A 17161-nucleotide genomic window follows, 5' to 3' on the forward strand; every position below is an offset into this window, starting at 1 on the left:
GTAAATTACACACACGCACACTCTCTCTCTCACATATCTGTCATAGTAATGAACTAAACTGACATTTTCTTCCTTTACTCTTATGAGCACGACGGTACGATGTATGCGTATGAAAGCTTTGCATATATATATATATATATATATATATATATATATATATATATATATATATATATATATATATATATATATATATATATCACCCCTAGGGAAAGGAGAGAAAGAATATTTCCCACGTATTCCCTTCCTGTATTACTTTCCCAAAGAAATTAAGAAAGCAAGGAGTCAAATGAGGATTTTTTCCCCCTCTAAGGCTCTGTCATCTTGACGCTACCTCGCTCACGCGGGAAATGGCGAGTATGCACGTATAAAAAAAAAAAAAAAGGAAAAAAGAAATCAATATTCGAATGAGCGACGCACGCGCACAAGGCCAGCCCACAGACGCACGAAGAACCACAACTTGGGCAGCGTTGGCAGAGCGTCGCGCACCTCCCTGCCCCAGGCAAACGTCTTGGGTTCTCGACTTCTGGAAACGCACCAGGTCTCCCATTCAGGCACCAAGTAAACAAACACTGGTCACGAGAGAGAATGTTATAATAATGGAGGAAAGGGAGAGGCGGGTGGGTGGGGGTGGTGTGTGTGCGTGTGTGTGTGGAAGCAGACCCGAAATGGAAGACACAGTGTAGCATGACAATGATAACTCACTTTCTCTAAATAATGCCCTCTGGGGAGGTTGTCGGCTTTAATTACGCACTGATGGCTGAAGAGCACCCGCGGATGCTCATGGCAATTTGCAGCCCTGGTGGAAAATCCGTGTTTAGCCTCCCGCCCACTGCCTGCCTCCCTAGCCCCAGCGTCACGCTCCACCTCAACTCTCCGAGCCTGACGGGACTACCCCGAGAACGACACCACGACCACCTCAGGTGTGACTGGCCTGGTCGCTGACCTGACCTCTTATGGGGTCAACGACCAGGTCATCCATCATTCCCTCGCGTCGTACCGTCGTGCTCATAATATGTACCTTAGCGGTCAAGGGTCGTACTGACGTGCTCAAGTCGTACCCTCCCTCCTCGTACTCAGTGATCTTGCTGTCGTGCTCAAGTTGTACACTCGTACTTAATGGTCGTGTCGTCGTGTTCAAAGGGGAGGAGGAGGGAAATATGTAACACCACATCAGCAATGTTGAAGTATCAAGACATGAGCCTGCGAGGCTAATGACTGTGCACCTGTCCGGTACACCCAGGTACCTGCCGGGTACACCCACGTACCTGCGCGGTACACCCTGGCACCTCTAGCTGCCGTGCTGGGCTTGTGTCTTCCCTCAATTTACACATTTGTGGCCACTGACGCTCTCTCCATTACTGGGTCATTCGCAATACTACACTAACGCGGACAATCAACACTGCATAGCTGTGTGCAGTGAGACACAACATAACATGGAATCTGTAGCGCCTCACATTCCATGACATTTTGTTACTTTTTACGTGAAAATCTCTAGTGGAAAATGGAGGGTTGAGGGGGATAAGGCCAGGCTAAGTAAGGCCAGACGAACTTCAACGCGTCGCAATGCGTTGCATCTTTGGCCGCTGGGGCGAAGGAGAACCCCTATCTGGTCTATAGCCTGATTGGCCTTGGATTCGTAACGTTACAGAGCTCCTGACTGGGTTGTTCCAGGACTGGCTTCAACGCTGCTATTCCAGCAGTGGCTTCAACATGATTATTCCAGGACTGGCTTCAACATGGTTATTCCAGGGCTGGCTTCAACGCGACTATTCCAGGCCTGGCCTCAACACAGTGGTCCACACAGTGTAAACTTCTGAGAACATCAGCTGTGGTCGAGGTGGCCATGTGTGCGTGATCTTCCTGACGCCAGATATGAAGGTTTGGATAATTTTCACAACCGCATATGAAGATTCCATGACTTGTGAAATTCCTTTCCCCAGTCAGTCGGTGCATCTGGAAGGGACTCGCGAAAAAAAAAAAATAGGAGAAAACAAAAACTCGCTCTTACGAGTGGATGGAAACAGAGCAACAAATATAACTGGATAAGGAGGTTTGGCTTCTTGTATTACGAGGGAATGTAAACATTTGGGAGGGCCTCAGACGCCCGCCAATATTAACCTTGCGGGCGCTTCTATTATTGCCCTTGAACACCGCGGCGTAACTCTTCGGCGTCATGACGGATACGACTGTTGAGCTCACTGAGGTACGACCCTTGGGCACGAAGGTACGACCTTTTAGCATCACAGGACGACTCTTTAAAGCGCAATGGCGTGACCCTTGGGCACGATCCTTGAGCATGTCGGTGCGACCCTTGGGTACGACAGGGATTACGTGAAAGGTCGGGTCATCATACCCAGTGGTCGTCGTACCGTCGAGTTCAAGAGTCGTTCCGCCGTTTTCTCTTGTGGTCAAAGAACTCCTGGAAGGCTATCGCCAGCGACCCATGTCCAATGCATCCAGCAGTTCCTGCATCTTGCAATATAGGAGCTTTTTTTTAAAAAGGTCCCCAGTGCTTATTTCTGTTATTATGACGTAAAAGGAATATGTTCCATTCATAAAATCAACTGTCTGACAATTCGACCGGACTCTTGTGAAGTCTGGAACCTGATTTCGAAAACCTGATGTGAGATTTCAGAGAAGATTCTTAAAGAAATGTGAGATTTCTGAGGAGATTCATAAAGGAATGTGAGATTTCTGAGGAGATTTATAAAGAAATGAGAGATTTCTGAGAAGATTCATGAAGACAATTTAAAAAGGGATGTAGCAAAGTGGACAGGAGCACAATCGTCAAAATTCCGACTGATGAATAACCAAGAAATGACCTAAAAGTCAACAGCCGACTAGTGTCAAAATCATGATACTAAACAGACCAGCGCCGAGATGCGTCGAAGTCTCTGGACGTAAACATTAGACACGTCGAAGTCTTTGGACGTAAACATTAGACACGTCGAAGTCTCTGGACGTACACATTAGACACGTCGAAGTCTCCGGACGTAAACATTAGACACGTCGAAGTCTTTGGACGTAAACATTAGACACGTCGAAGTCTCCGGACGTAAACATTAGACACGTCGAGGTCTCTGGACGTAAACATTAGACACAAGAGAACAAACTTCCCTGCTCCGTCTCTCTTATTGTTCCCCCACTATTCTGACGGGACAATCTGGGTCAACGATAATTAACTGTGCCTTACAAATCTTACAGGGCCGGTACGTCTCTAGATAACAGTAATCACCTGACATTTAGTACTGGTTGGTGTGGGTATCCCTAAACATCATTCTCGCAGTTATGTCGATAATATACAACACGGGATTTGATCTCCAACGCCCTGAGGTATTATTTCCTGCCTTCCGTGATCATCTTGATGCGTCAATGCAAAATACAACAGCCTGTACTGCAGTGTTTTGCCTCTTGAGAGGATGTCGGTGGCATCTTCGGGGTTGACAAATAAAAGTGCGCTGGTGGATCATGGACCTTAGGGCTCCTCACCAGCCAATGGTATCAAAGACGCTGATCCATAAAGACCTCAACACATACACAGACACAGACACACACAGACACACACACACACACACACACACACACACACCCGGTTCAGTCTCCCATACCCCTTCAGCTCCTGGTACTACAGAGGGCTCCACCTCACATGTTTATCTCATACGTCAATTCTTATCGTGAAGTGTTCTTATCAAGGATACGAATGTCATGTATAGAGCCGTCCATAAGTTACTTGCTACAAGAATGTTGTATAGAAATAAATACAAGCGCTCCGTATGTATCCAGAATGATTACCAATATGACGGTTTTGCTGTAAGATATCTTTTGTATATTGGAATTCTTATATCATATTCCCGCACGTGTTACGACCACGAAATATCGGAGAACTGGGGCAGGCTGTTTTGAAAATCAATGTCAATGTCTTGTGGCGCGTTCGGCCATCATGACTTTGTCGCCAGTCGAAAAAAAAAAAGAAGAAAATGGTGTGACGAAGCCAGTGGTCGACGACCCGAACATTGACGACATTTGCTGAAATGGATTATAATAACTGTTATGAGTGGCGGAGGGAGGAGGGGAGTGCGTTGTGGGGGGGCCACCATACACGTTACTCATTTACAATACCACTTTGGAGGGCAACGGGTGTCATGCTGGGAGATGTCAGGGAGATGTCCAAGCCTGCGTTTGTCCCCACACACACACACACACACACGAGCCCCCTCACCCCTCGCTCACACGAGTGACGGAGGCGTGACCAAACGACTGCTCGGGAATATGTGACGCGCGTCCTGTTAAAAAAAAAATTAATATTTTCCCCATTACGAGAGAAATAAAGAAAAAAATTATAAATGAATATATATATATATATATATATATATATATATATATATATATATATATATATATATATATATATATATATATATATCTGAAGACTGTTAAAAAGATTTCATTCTCTTCTTTGCCGTCTTTGAATCGAGGGCGTTACCTTCGTTAGTGAATACCGAACTCTCTCTCTCTCTCTCTCTCTCTCTCTATATATATATATATATATATATATATATATATATATATATATATATATATATACCTATCTATCTGCAGGGAGTAGGTGGGGCAAGGGAGGCTCACTACCGAGAGAGAGAGAGAGAGAGAGAGAGAGAGTAAAGCACCTGGAGCGGACGACCAGATGAGAATAAGATCCGGATATTCTCTAGCGGTGGGATGCGGCGAACCCAGTGGACTACGAGCCGATGGCCACCCGGAGGTTAAACGACATCCCGGGGTGGCCTTACACCACCAGCCCCCTGCACGGGGAAGACAGAGAAGCCGAAGAAGAAAAGAATGTCAAAGCGCTACTACTTCAAATGAAGGACATCATCAACTTCGAGGAAATACGTAGATAAGATTGCGCCTCCAAGCCGAACAAAGAACGGTATGATAATGCGAACTTCCACGCGAGACAGGAAGATAACGACCCGAATATTCAACGTGTATATATCCAAGATGGACAGTGGAACACCGCCTCTGCTGTACGGTCCAATGACAAAGAGGATTCTTATCAACGAGTCAAGAGATAATACAGATATACTTCACAAGCACAAATGAAAGTTCGTAGCGTATGTAAAAAACCACAGGAGACCGTAAGACCTTAAACTGCAACGGTACGAAATAGAAGAAGAAAGACTACACGATAATCGTATGCATAGCAGCAAAAAGATGCCATACAGAGCAACATCCTGAATTTGAGAGCATCTTATACACAGTCATCAAGTCGAAGGTAACTTCTCGTAATATAAAGATATGGGACAAAATATACGAGTGTTCTGAATACGTACTTACAAGATTCTCTAATTACACAAGTGTTTACTATAGTGCCAGAGACTACAGTAACATCTAATTATTCAAAAGAAGATTAGAATCAAGGCTGAAGTCAATCCTGATGAATCTCGAGCCCGGTAATGCTTTAAGACGAGAGGCGGCGGGCGAAGAAGAACAGTTTAATGCAACATGCATGACATGGGGCGGACGCAAGGTGCCAGCCCCGCCTTGAAGCCAATTATCGTCCTTAGGTACTTGTAGGTACGCACGCAGGTACTCGCACGAAGGTACGCAGGTACTCACACAAAGGTACGCGGGTACTCGCACGAAGGTACGCAGGTACTCGCACGAAGGTACGCGGGTACTCGCACGAAGGTACGCGGGTACTCGCATGAAGGTACGCAGGTACTCGCACGAAGGTACGCAGGTACTCGCACGAAGGTACGCAGGTACTCGCTGGGGAAATCCCTGCAGGAACTAGGTGGCGAGAAGGTCCTCGTGAAAATGAGAGGTACCGGTGTGTTACGTGCTCAGAACACCAGAGGCGGAACCGCTCCCTGACACTTGACAGAGGAAGAGGAGTTCCTGAGTGAACGACTCTCGACCACGACCCATAGGTACGATGGTTCGACACCCCTAAATCTAAGACCTAAGCTTTATCAGGTCAGGCCCATCGTATACAGGTCAACGCTCAAAGAGTGTCAAAGGTAAAACAGTCGATAATTCGAGTCCAGGGGACTCACTCACTACTCACCTGTGTCAGTCCAGCAGTCGGTACACTCCTGGCACAACATGGACCACTCGAACGCCAGCTCCGTGTACGAAGCCATCGCGAGGGTGTAGCGAGAGAAGGAAGGGAGTGTTGTCGTCGTCCTCGCCAACCTGATGACCTGGAGGTGTAAGCGACCGCGGTTGGAGACACGAGGTGTAACCGCTCACAACAGTAGGCTGTGGGCTGGGACAGACACCACCACCGGGGTCTCGCGCCTATGCCATTGCTAGCTAGCGAGTCTGAGGTTCCTCGGCTGCTGCTGCTGCTTGCACAGACGCTCCTCCTTCACTGCATCACCGTCTTCGATGCAGGGCTGTTCACGCCACGTCACTGCAAAAGAAACAAGGTGGAAATTAATGGCAAACGGCGTGGAACCTCTCGAGACTGTGAAGCAGAAATATGAAAACGTAAAATTAGACTCGCCGGAAGAACCAATTATGACGAAAGTTTCTTCCAAAACTCTCGGGCGTTCGGGTCACAGCGGGAGGTCAAGACCGCAAAAATCATCATGGGTGAAAATCATTAATGTACACATATGAAACTTTGATGTGTTCAGGCTCTGGTGTTATCGGGAACTGTAGGAAACATCCCCTTTGCTCTGCTATTACTGGTGGCCAGGGTTCGAGTCTCGGGCGAAAGAGGTGATATTCTGCAGGTTCCGTTGCTCTCTGTGGGGTAATATAAGAGCCAACAGTTCTTAAAAGAAAAAGAAATCTGTCTTCATCCTCTCCTCTCATTGCCAATGTCCTCTTCCCTAACTGCTCTCCTCATTGCTCCTCCGATCTGGTCTCTTTTTCTCTCACTATTCACCGCCTTCCAAAACATTTTCTTTGAAACTCTCTCATAACGTCTCTTATCTGGCCTCATTTCCCGTCCTATCTTTCTCTAGACCTTCATCCGCTATCTCTTTCCTTCTCACAACTTCTCGCATCCCCTTCCTGCAGATACTACACACACACCTCTTTTCTCTCCATCACTAGCAATTTAAAGTCTTCAATCCACCACCCTCTCTCGTACGTCCACATCCCACCTACCCCTCACCACAAACTTCACCCCCACAAATCTTAAAACACAGCATCCCTAATTACCTTCCAATACCCTCGATCGATACATTATTGCCCTGTGACATCTTTCACTATCTCTCCAAGCATCTACAAATAGAGGCTTCTTGTGCAAGCCTAGTCTACCAGTTTTCCATCAATTTCATCTTATCTCTGCACACAGGCTACTTCGACAAGGCCCACAGGAGCACGTATCGGAGACTCAACGTTCGACCCTAAAGGCCACTGGAACTCTCTTCACGTACTAACACTCCCATCAAAGCATCAACTTACGCAGACGCTAAATACCCGTTCGATTCCCTACGATCTATTTAGCGTTGAAGAGTCGTCAGGTCGAAGGTCAGGTTATCATACTCACTGGGTTATAGCGTCGTGTTCGAGTGCTGTTAACCTTAAGTTCTCACGGGGTTAAGCCTGTTGTACTGTCTCCGATGACGCTGTGGCATGAGGGATTAAAACACTGTAGGACCCACGTGAAGGACTGAAACACTGTAGCCAAAGGAACCAATACTGGGACTGTTTCCGACTGAATTCCTTTGTACAACAGGATATACTCACACCTGTGGGTCTACATTCCCTATTGCTACACAAGACGTCGTCTGTCATCGCCTTAGCTTCAAACTCAATCCTGGCGTCCAAGATACATAGCAAGGTCCAAGATAAGCGTCCACAGTTGAGTTTAAACTTCCCAGATAAGTTTACGAAGCACAGCTCTGAGGCGTCCTCGATAGACAAACCTCAAAAATCAGTCGTGTTGCAGATCCAACGGCCAACCGTGATGGACGTGTATTCATGTTGCTAGACTGATGTCCACTGAGCTCTGGAAGGTTGGTGAAGCAGGACGCGAAGCTTCCTAGCTATACCATGGCCTTAGGGGAAGTCTAATCTAACAACACCATTCCAAAGTCATGCAACATATACTGTGTGTATATATATATATACGTATATAGTTTGCTGGAAACATACGGACCAATCCTCCATTGTGGAGTTCGTGCCACTCTAATTAACTGACCCACAAGAAGACGACAGGAGACGTTGTCCATTACCGCTTGACACACTCAGTAGTTCGCTCCACTTACGTTCCCTTTGAGCTGACGATACACACCCACACCCACCCTCAGCCCCCAGCGAAGCCACGGAGAATAGCCTGTCGCAGTGAAACAAGGGCCTCCTCCCCTTCCCTCCACCCGAGCGATACAGAGTCAAAGAATATGGGACAAAGGTTCCCACCCCTGCGGTACGCCATCAGAAGACCTCAGATGGAGGCGTGCCACTTTGATCAACAGCCTTCCCGCCGTTTTATGAAAGGATTGCCAAATCAAGAGCTTCTGTTGGACGAAAAGAGAGAGAGAGAGAGAGAGATTGTTGTGGATTCTAAACATGTACCTGGTGAAGGTCAAGGGGGAAAAACACGACAATTCAAGACAGTGTGGGGTTCACGAGCGTGAGGCAGTGTGGGGTGTTAAGTTAACGAGACAGTGTGGGGTTCACGAGCGTGAGGCAGTGTGGGGTGTTAAGTTAACGAGATAGTGTGGGGTTCACGAGCGTGGGGCAGTGTGGGGGAGGGTTAAGTAACATGACAGTGTGGGATACACGAACGCGAGGCAGTGTTGGGGTATGAAGAATGAAACAGTGTCGGGTTCACGAATGTTAGACAGTACGAAGGTTGAGGAACGAGACTGTGTGGGATTCACGAATGTTAGACAGAAAGAACGTTGAGGAATGAAAAGATGTGGGGTTCACGAATGTAATGAGGATGAGGAACGATGCATTCTGGGGTTCAGGAACGTGTAAAGGTATGGGGTTCAAAACATGAGACAGTGGAAGGTTAAGGAACGTGAGACCGAGACAGTTATGAGGAGCGTAAGACATTGTGGGAACGAGGAGCGTAACACAGTGTGGGAATGAGGAACGTGAGACAGTGTGGGTTATGAGGAACGTGCCAGACCCTAGTGACGAGGCTGGTGAAGAAAGTGAAGCAGTCAAGGGTTGGGCGGAGGAAACGATGCCAGAGCCTTTCCTCAGTCAGGGTCACGACCAGCAACTGTTGTGGCAACTGTGTCATGGAAAAACCAGGTCAGGCCAAGCAAGATACTTCTCTTCCATCTCTCCATTCATCTCCTCCCCTCCCATCTCTCCCTTCGTCTCCTCCTCTTCCATCGTCTCCTCCTGCTCTACTATCTCTTCTCCTTTCGTCCCCTCGTCTTTCATCACGTCTCCCTTCATCTCTTCCATCATCTATCCCTTCATCTGGTCCTCGTCTTCCATCAACTTTTCCCCCATGCCCTTCTCTTCCACTAACACCCCTCCCTTCGCCTCCTCCTCTTCCATCACTTGTCCTTAGGCGTCATGCTTCACCTGGGGTCCTTCCCTCCCTCCTCTCACTTGGTCTTCCTATACTACCTCCTGACTCGTTTCGTCGCCTCTATTTCATTTCTCATTCTCTCTCTCCCATCCCTCCCCAGCACTCCTCTTTACCGTTACTCCTGTGCACCATGTTCCTCCTCAAGGACCACCTGCACGGCGCGAGCGTCTGTGGTCTTCCAATTATCCTTAACACATGAAGAAGGCGTCGAAGGGTTGTCGGTTGGCGGGTGTACTACCTTGACGCTGACGGCCTCAGCGACCCTGGCACCTGCTAGGCCCCACAGCCCAACCAGACATGGTCCTTCCTCTGTACACAACCCTGAATCATTTTCTAACAACCTCTACCCAAGCTTCCTTCTACAACCAAAGACTCCGATACTCACCATAATACATTTCAAGCAACATTTCAACTTTGATCATAACTTTTTTCCTCAATGGTACATCTCAAGGACAACAGAAGAAAGCTGGAAAAGTTTATTCAGGGAAGGAAAAGATACTCGTATCATATCTTGTTATCACCACGATGCATGTCATATAGAAGTAATACTTTCTTGCGCGAAACGGGTGTAATACAAGCAGTGGTGTGTGTGTGTGTGTGTGTTCGCGTCCTGAGTACGACTTCCCCAACACGAAACACAAGACCAGCTGACCCCAGCAGCGTCACTCTCTCGCGGGGTTGACAAACCCTCCCAACTCTCACCAGCGACCGTCCCTAGCTGGACTCCCAGAGTGAGGAAGGCTGGCTGACGATCAAGTGGACTAACTCACACCAACGGATAATAACGACGGATCGTATGAACCTCAGCCTCGATCGAGCGGTTACCCTCAAGGGTTGACGTCTTGACCCGCGATTTCCCTCGCTGGAGAGCGGGGTAACCCACGACCTATCACGGAGCCGGGAGTAGTACATGAATGGTTCTACCCGCCCACGACCTATCACGAATGGTGGGTGGGTGCGCCTTGGAGGGCAAGGTGAGGAGAAGTGAGTCACGACCGTACAGTCTGTATCGAGTAGGCCTGAGGCGCGGGGTGACGGACGGTCGACCCCCTCATCGAGGTCTCATTATGGGCCCACAAACTTCGCCGAAGACCATCAGGTCTTCTGTTACACCGGCTTTCCTACGTACCCTCATATATATATATATATATATATATATATATATATATTCAGATATACCTCCATGTACTGTCCTCCAGTGGATAACCTCGCCAGTGAACCAGGGGGTCTTATGTTACCTGGCTTTCTCTGGCATCATGTTACCCATACACCTAACACTCTCTTCTGCTTTCCTCCACGCGAACGCCACCACCACTCCAGACTGGGCCTTACTCCTGTCTCTTCCTTATACCCACCTGAAATATGGCTACGGCAGAGACGGTATCACGAATGAGAGGCACAGGATCATGGCTCGATCTCACACTGAAGACACAGGAGTTTGGGAACTCACTGCGGCGCATGAGTGAGGGGGGAGGGAGGGGGCCGACTCTTACATTGGTGAGGTTACACGCAATGACAACAAACCCGCGTTTATAGTCACTTCAGGAGGATCCTACCTGAATCAGATTCCATTTCGGGGGATTCAAGGATGAGATTAATCCTTCAGAAAGTTGCCAAAATCCCTGCTATCAAAACGGAGGTGATTAACGACGCACGATGGTTCGACCCCTGAGTACGACGTAACGACAACTGAGCTCGACAGGACGACCTTTGAGCAAGGCAGTGCGACCCTTAGCACGGCAGGAAGAACCCTTGAGCACAACGGTACAGTACCTGAGCAACTTGAGCATGTCGGTACGATACGTGAGTACAACGGTACAGTAAATGAGCGCGGCGGTACAGTACATGACCATGACGGTACGGTACGTGAGCACAACGGCACAGTAACTGAACCAAACGGAACAATACTTGAGCACGACGGTACTATCTTCAGATAAGCAGGTAAGTGTAAGCATCACTCATTAGGTCAGGCTGACTTTCAAGGGAAGATCATAGAGCAACGACCTCTTAAACAGCCCGTAACGACGCTGTTAAGATCTCAATTACCGAGAAAGCTGAAGGGCTCTCTCTGGGGCGGGAGAGAGAAATAATTTACACTTGGGAGACCTCCCTTCCCCCCATACAGAGCTCAACGGCTCGACAGACATAGAAGACCTTGATGCACCATCACTGAAAACGAAAGGGGTGGTAAACACGCTAACAGAAAACTGGAAACATCTTGGGGGGGGGGGGCTTAAAACCGTTCTACAGTCTCGCCCTGCGACACCAGTCACTACGAACACCGCCCACTGTGGGTGGCTGGCGCGATTCAGTTCGGTTCTGGGACAGGGAACCTTAGAAAGCATACCAGATGCCAGCCAGGATGCGGTCCATCTACACACACACACACAGACACACACACACACACCGTCCTCCCAGGAGACATAACACCATGTGACAGGCAAGGGGGGGGACACGAGCGAGACCCCTGACACTGTGTGGTGCGGGATGAGAGCCTCCAACTGGTGTGTGCTGAGAGAGAGAGAGAGAGAGAGAGAGAGAGAGAGAGAGAGAGAGAGAGAGAGAAGAGAGCACATGGTCCTGAAAATCACCTCGAACACCTGAAGGATATTCAGGTATTTAAGCTCGTTCTGATGACGATGATCCTTCCAAATCTGATGCGCTTCACGACCCCCGACTGTTTTGAGTGGCTTAGTGACCCCACCACCACCACCACAGCCACCAGGGCTGTGCTACATCGAACCGGTGCGACTGCGTCAGTCGTGTGTGCGGTTAAGACGCTTATATACGCTCACGTCCCCGCGTCCCGACGCCGAGATCCCTTTACCCCGAACACCACTTCTTAGATACGCGCTCACACGCGCCTCCCCCTTTACCCCATCCCTCCCCCCGCCAGTACAATTACGAGTTTATGAGGCTCAAAATCATATACCTTCAAGCTCCCATATGCCGGTAACTACACATACACGTAGAGAGGCCTCATGCTCAAGACGTGCGACTCCCACGAGTTAAAAACTCCCTCTCCTTACAGTTCAAGTACGTAATTACACACACACACACACACACACACACACACACGCATGCACGCTTGCATACACAAACACATTGTCGTCCACAAAGCATCGCTTCCTCAACGTGCCAACGACCGCATCACCTCATCTCGTCTCTCTCACACGCCCAGTGTCCTCATACAACGATGCCCACACGTCGCGGGAAGTCTACATGCTTCCTCCGTGAACCACTTTTCTCTTCCCCTTCCTCCCTTGTCACCCAGAGCCTCCCGGGTGTATAGCAACACCCAAGCACTGGTCCCCACTACGCTCTGTGGGCTCTTACGTGGATAGATCGATCACCCAGGAATATCTCAACACCTTTTCTTTTCTCTTTATCAAAAAAAAAAAAAAATAAAGACGAAAAAAGAAATTACTTTAAACTCACGCTTGCACCTGAGGTGGGAGGAGGAGGTAGGGCATATTTTTTTCCGCCTTTCCCGCAAGGTCAAATATATGTTAAGAATATAACAAAAGAAAAGTCGACATTCACAGCCGAATGCATCTGTTCTCCCACATCACTCCCTCCCTCAACTACCCCAGATATATAAGAACACGGAGAAGCAACGGGTCAAAGACTACATTAAAGGCTGTTTGTGGCAGCAGAAGGCATCAGGAACACAGAACTTGGCCTGGAGATATCAGATAAACAGTGATCCATGTTTTTTTTCCATTCACGAAAACATCGTCAAAGGCATGAAACATTAAGTAAACACATCTGCTCTCGGAGTATACCCCCCTAACACAGAACCTTGTACGTGAAGCTGAATTTGATGTCAGACAGTTTCGTCACTCGATAAAGAAAACCGACGATGGTTTGCCATGAAGTTACTGGCCACTGTATCATACGCATGACGTGGCTGCCTCGTCATACGTTATCCACGATACGAACCACTGAGTTACTGAAGGGTGAGCATGTAGGTGTCTCCCACATCTATCAGTCATTACAGAGAGGCCTCACCTATTGAGCGCGACGGTACGAGCCGCGAGCACGACGGTACGAGCCGCGAGCACGACGGTACGAGCCGCGAGCACGACGGTACGAGCCGCAAGCACGACGGTACGAGCCGCGAGAACGACGGTACGAGCCGCGAGGACGACGCTACGAGCCGCGAGTACGACGCTACGAGCTGTGACGACGACGCTACGAGCCGCGAGTACGACGCTACTAGCCGCGAGTACGATGCTACCAGCCGCGAGTACGACGGTACGAGCCGCGAGGACGACGTTACGAGCCTCGAGCACGACGCTAAGCCTCGAGTACGACGCTACGAGCCTCGAGTATGACGCTAAGACTTCGAGTACGACTTTGCGACACCTTGAAAACCAGGGAATTTACCCAGTGCACGACAGCAAGGCCTTTGGATTGGCTCGTAATGTGTCGTGCTCAAGGCTTGTGCGTCGTGCTCAAGGGTCGTTACGTCGTGCATAAGGATCGCACCGTCGTGTTCAAGGATCGTACGGTCGTGCTCAAGGATCGTAACGTCGTGCTCAAGTGTCGTACCGTCGTGCTCAAAAAAGGAAGATCGCTCTCACGAGAGTCACCAAAGTCAATCACGCTCCGGACTGGCAAAATGACTCGAACCCCGCCACCACTTGCTTCTGTACTGACACCCCAAGACTTAGGGACCAATAGTGTAAGTTCATATATATATATATATATATATGTATGTATGTGTGTGTGTGTGTGTGTGTGCTTTTAACTCCGACCATCACCGCACTGAACCTCCTCTCTGGCATTCGTGTATATAGAATAGTTTTTTCATCTTTTATCCCTTTACGTCAATCGACCACGATAACGTATCTCTGGATACCGACTTCTCGTGGATCACGTAATCTGACCAGGGAAGGGGGAGCCCTTGGTCGTCACCCCCGCGAGTCTTGCGTTATGGGACGAGGGTTATCACCCGTATCCACCTACGAGGGCCGGTGGCCCATAACTCATTTCCTATGGGGTCAAGGACGCGGTTAGATCCCCATCGGTTTATGGGCGTCCATATCTTACTTTTTTCCCCTGAGATAGATAGATAGAGATAGATAGATAGAGAAAGAGAGAGAGAGAGAGAGAGAGAGAGAGAGAGAGAGAGAGAGAGAGAGAGAGAGAGAGACTACCCAGGAGACATTATCTTGCCGACAGGGATGGCGCGCGTGTAGCGTGTAGGTTGACGAACGGGCCAAACTCGGGAGCCACGAGGGACGGTCTGTGCGAGTTATACGGCGAAGCCGAGTGTTAAATGTGTGTGTGTGTGTGTGTGTGTGTGTGTGTGTGTGTGTGTGTGTGTGTGTGTGTGTGATGGCGAGGCCTCTATGCTTGTGGGGCGAAAGCCATGCGAGGAAAATATATCATTTTTCAAGACGAATTCTAAGTCGATTCCAATTACAATCGAGGCAGGAATTCTTCGTGTACGGAAGAGGTTCGAGAAAGTTAAGCTCGCTCCAGGAAGGTACACACGCGAGCAAATGTATGTTCATGATGAAGAGAAGAAGAAATCTGGGGAAAAAAAAAATTCCTTTGCAGCAACAGGTTGAGGCGTCACAGTGAGGAGTGAGTGAGTGAGGGGGTTGGTTGTTGTGGTAGCTAGCTTCTCCTGTGTGTGGTAGAGACCTGAGGGTCAACAACCACACGCACGTAGCGACCACCACACCTCTTGACATAAACCCTTTGACGCGACGCGAAGCTACGACCCCTCTGAACACGACGGTACGACACGCGAGGGTGCGACCCTTTGAGCAACACGGTACGACACGAGAACACGGAGGTACGACGCTTTGAACACGACGGTACGACACGAGAACACGGAAGTACGACGCTCTGAACACATTACGACCCTTTGAACACGACGGTACAACACGAGAACACGGAGGTACGACGCTTTAAACACGTTACGACCCTTTGAACACGACCGTTCAACACGACGGAAAGACCCTTGGAACACGACGGTACCACAACTGAACAACGCTTTTGCAACACGACTCCTTGAACACTGATGATCGTACGACCCCTGAACAAAGTCGTTACGACCCTCGAGTACGATAAGCCAGCCTTCTGACCCGTTCCCACAACAAATGAGAGAAAGTTCAACACAAAAGTAAACAGACAAGTAATAATAATAATAAAAAAAAAAACGTTAGTCATGTGACAAGAAAAGAAAACGAGGTACCTCAAGGACAAGCAAGTCCGTCAATATATGGATTACATTTTTCTTTATAGAGAGAAAACGGAACAGCCGGTGTTATAATGTGGTACAATAGGGCAACAGAGGCTGAAGCAAAGATGAAGCCAAGGTCAGGAAGCCAAGGGAAGACACTATCAAGGTCAAGAATCTAAACGATAACTTATCACGCAGCGAAAGAAAACGTAAACAAGTTTCGTGGCCAAGGGAAAACGTAAACAGGTTTACAACACAACATTTCTAAATAGAAAACCGCAAAATAATTCATTCACATGTAAAAAGGACATAATGATGATGGTTATGGGCATAAAACCCACTGCGGCCAGCCTTGATTGGCTTATAACTAATCAAAGCACATCTCTTTCGCCAATTCCACTCCATAACAGCCGCTGAAGATATCTCGACCCGAAACAACTTTCAGACAACGGGTCATGACCCGGACTGTGCGTGTGTGTGTGTGTGTGTGGGGAGGGGGGGGGGGTTCCACATCACACTTGACTCAAACGAAAAATAAAACTAAAAAAAAAAAATGACTTTTTATGCCCTCGTGAATAGGGTACAACAAACTTGTACATATCCCATACACGATCTTAACTTCTGTCAACTTTACAGTTAACCACCATACCCACTGCACAGTGGTATGGATCCTCACCTTGCCTGTAGTGTAGCCAGGGGTTCGGTACCCGCGGGAGGATCTTAAAATACAACCCTGACACCCTCTGCTCAGAGAGCTAGATCGGTCAAGCTGTCGAGGTGGAGATGTTGGCTTGTGAAGCATGCGAGTGGTGGTGGTGTAATGCCGTCCGTAAATTCAAGCTAAAAACATCTCAAGCAGTTTGTATACTGTGAGGAACTCGGAATACGACAGTTGCTGGTCACTGTCACGATACAGTGTCTCCCTAACACTGCCTCAGTTTGATGAAAGACGACCTAATGGTCTGTGACGAGGTCATCTGCTGGAGGACAGTACATGGGAAGGACATAATAAAAGACCTGATGGGATGGTCTATGACGACGTTATCTGCTGGAGGAATACTTGGGAAAGCCAGTTAACAGAAGACCTGATGGTCTATGACGAGGTTATCTGCTGGAGGACTACTTGGGAAAGCCAGTTAACAGAAGACCTGATGGTCTACGACGAGGTTATCTGCTGGGGGGGTAAAGAGTTTTTGAATTCTAAATTGACATTTCCACGACGGCTTTGGCAATGGTTGTCACAAACCTGGGCGGCTGACTAGCCCAAAATCGGGTCAACGGAGTCAATTCTGATAACATAAAAAAAAAGCTATCTGGAAGTCTGTCAAAACGTCAGAGGTACATTTAATCATTTCCAAACCTTCAGTTTACCGTAGGTTTGATATTTATCATAAGTTTATTAACATTTACATGCATTTACATTTTAACAACAAACTATTGAGGGA

General features: G+C 48.3%; 1 protein-coding gene across 1 annotated transcript in view; it reads right to left on the reverse strand.

Annotated features, from left to right (window-relative positions):
* Positions 1 to 17161, reverse strand: part of Cen (cerebellar degeneration-related protein 2-like) — a 264778-nt gene that overhangs the window by 244141 nt on the left and 3476 nt on the right. Inside the window, exon 2 of the mRNA XM_071677030.1 lies at positions 6074 to 6421. Within this exon, the coding sequence (XP_071533131.1) occupies positions 6074 to 6149 (76 nt within the window). The 5' untranslated portion in view covers positions 6150 to 6421. The remainder of the gene's footprint in view (positions 1 to 6073; positions 6422 to 17161) is intronic.

The sequence above is a fragment of the Panulirus ornatus genome, chromosome 24 (genome assembly GCF_036320965.1).
Source record: "Panulirus ornatus isolate Po-2019 chromosome 24, ASM3632096v1, whole genome shotgun sequence".
NCBI classification, from domain to species: Eukaryota; Metazoa; Arthropoda; class Malacostraca; order Decapoda; family Palinuridae; genus Panulirus; species Panulirus ornatus.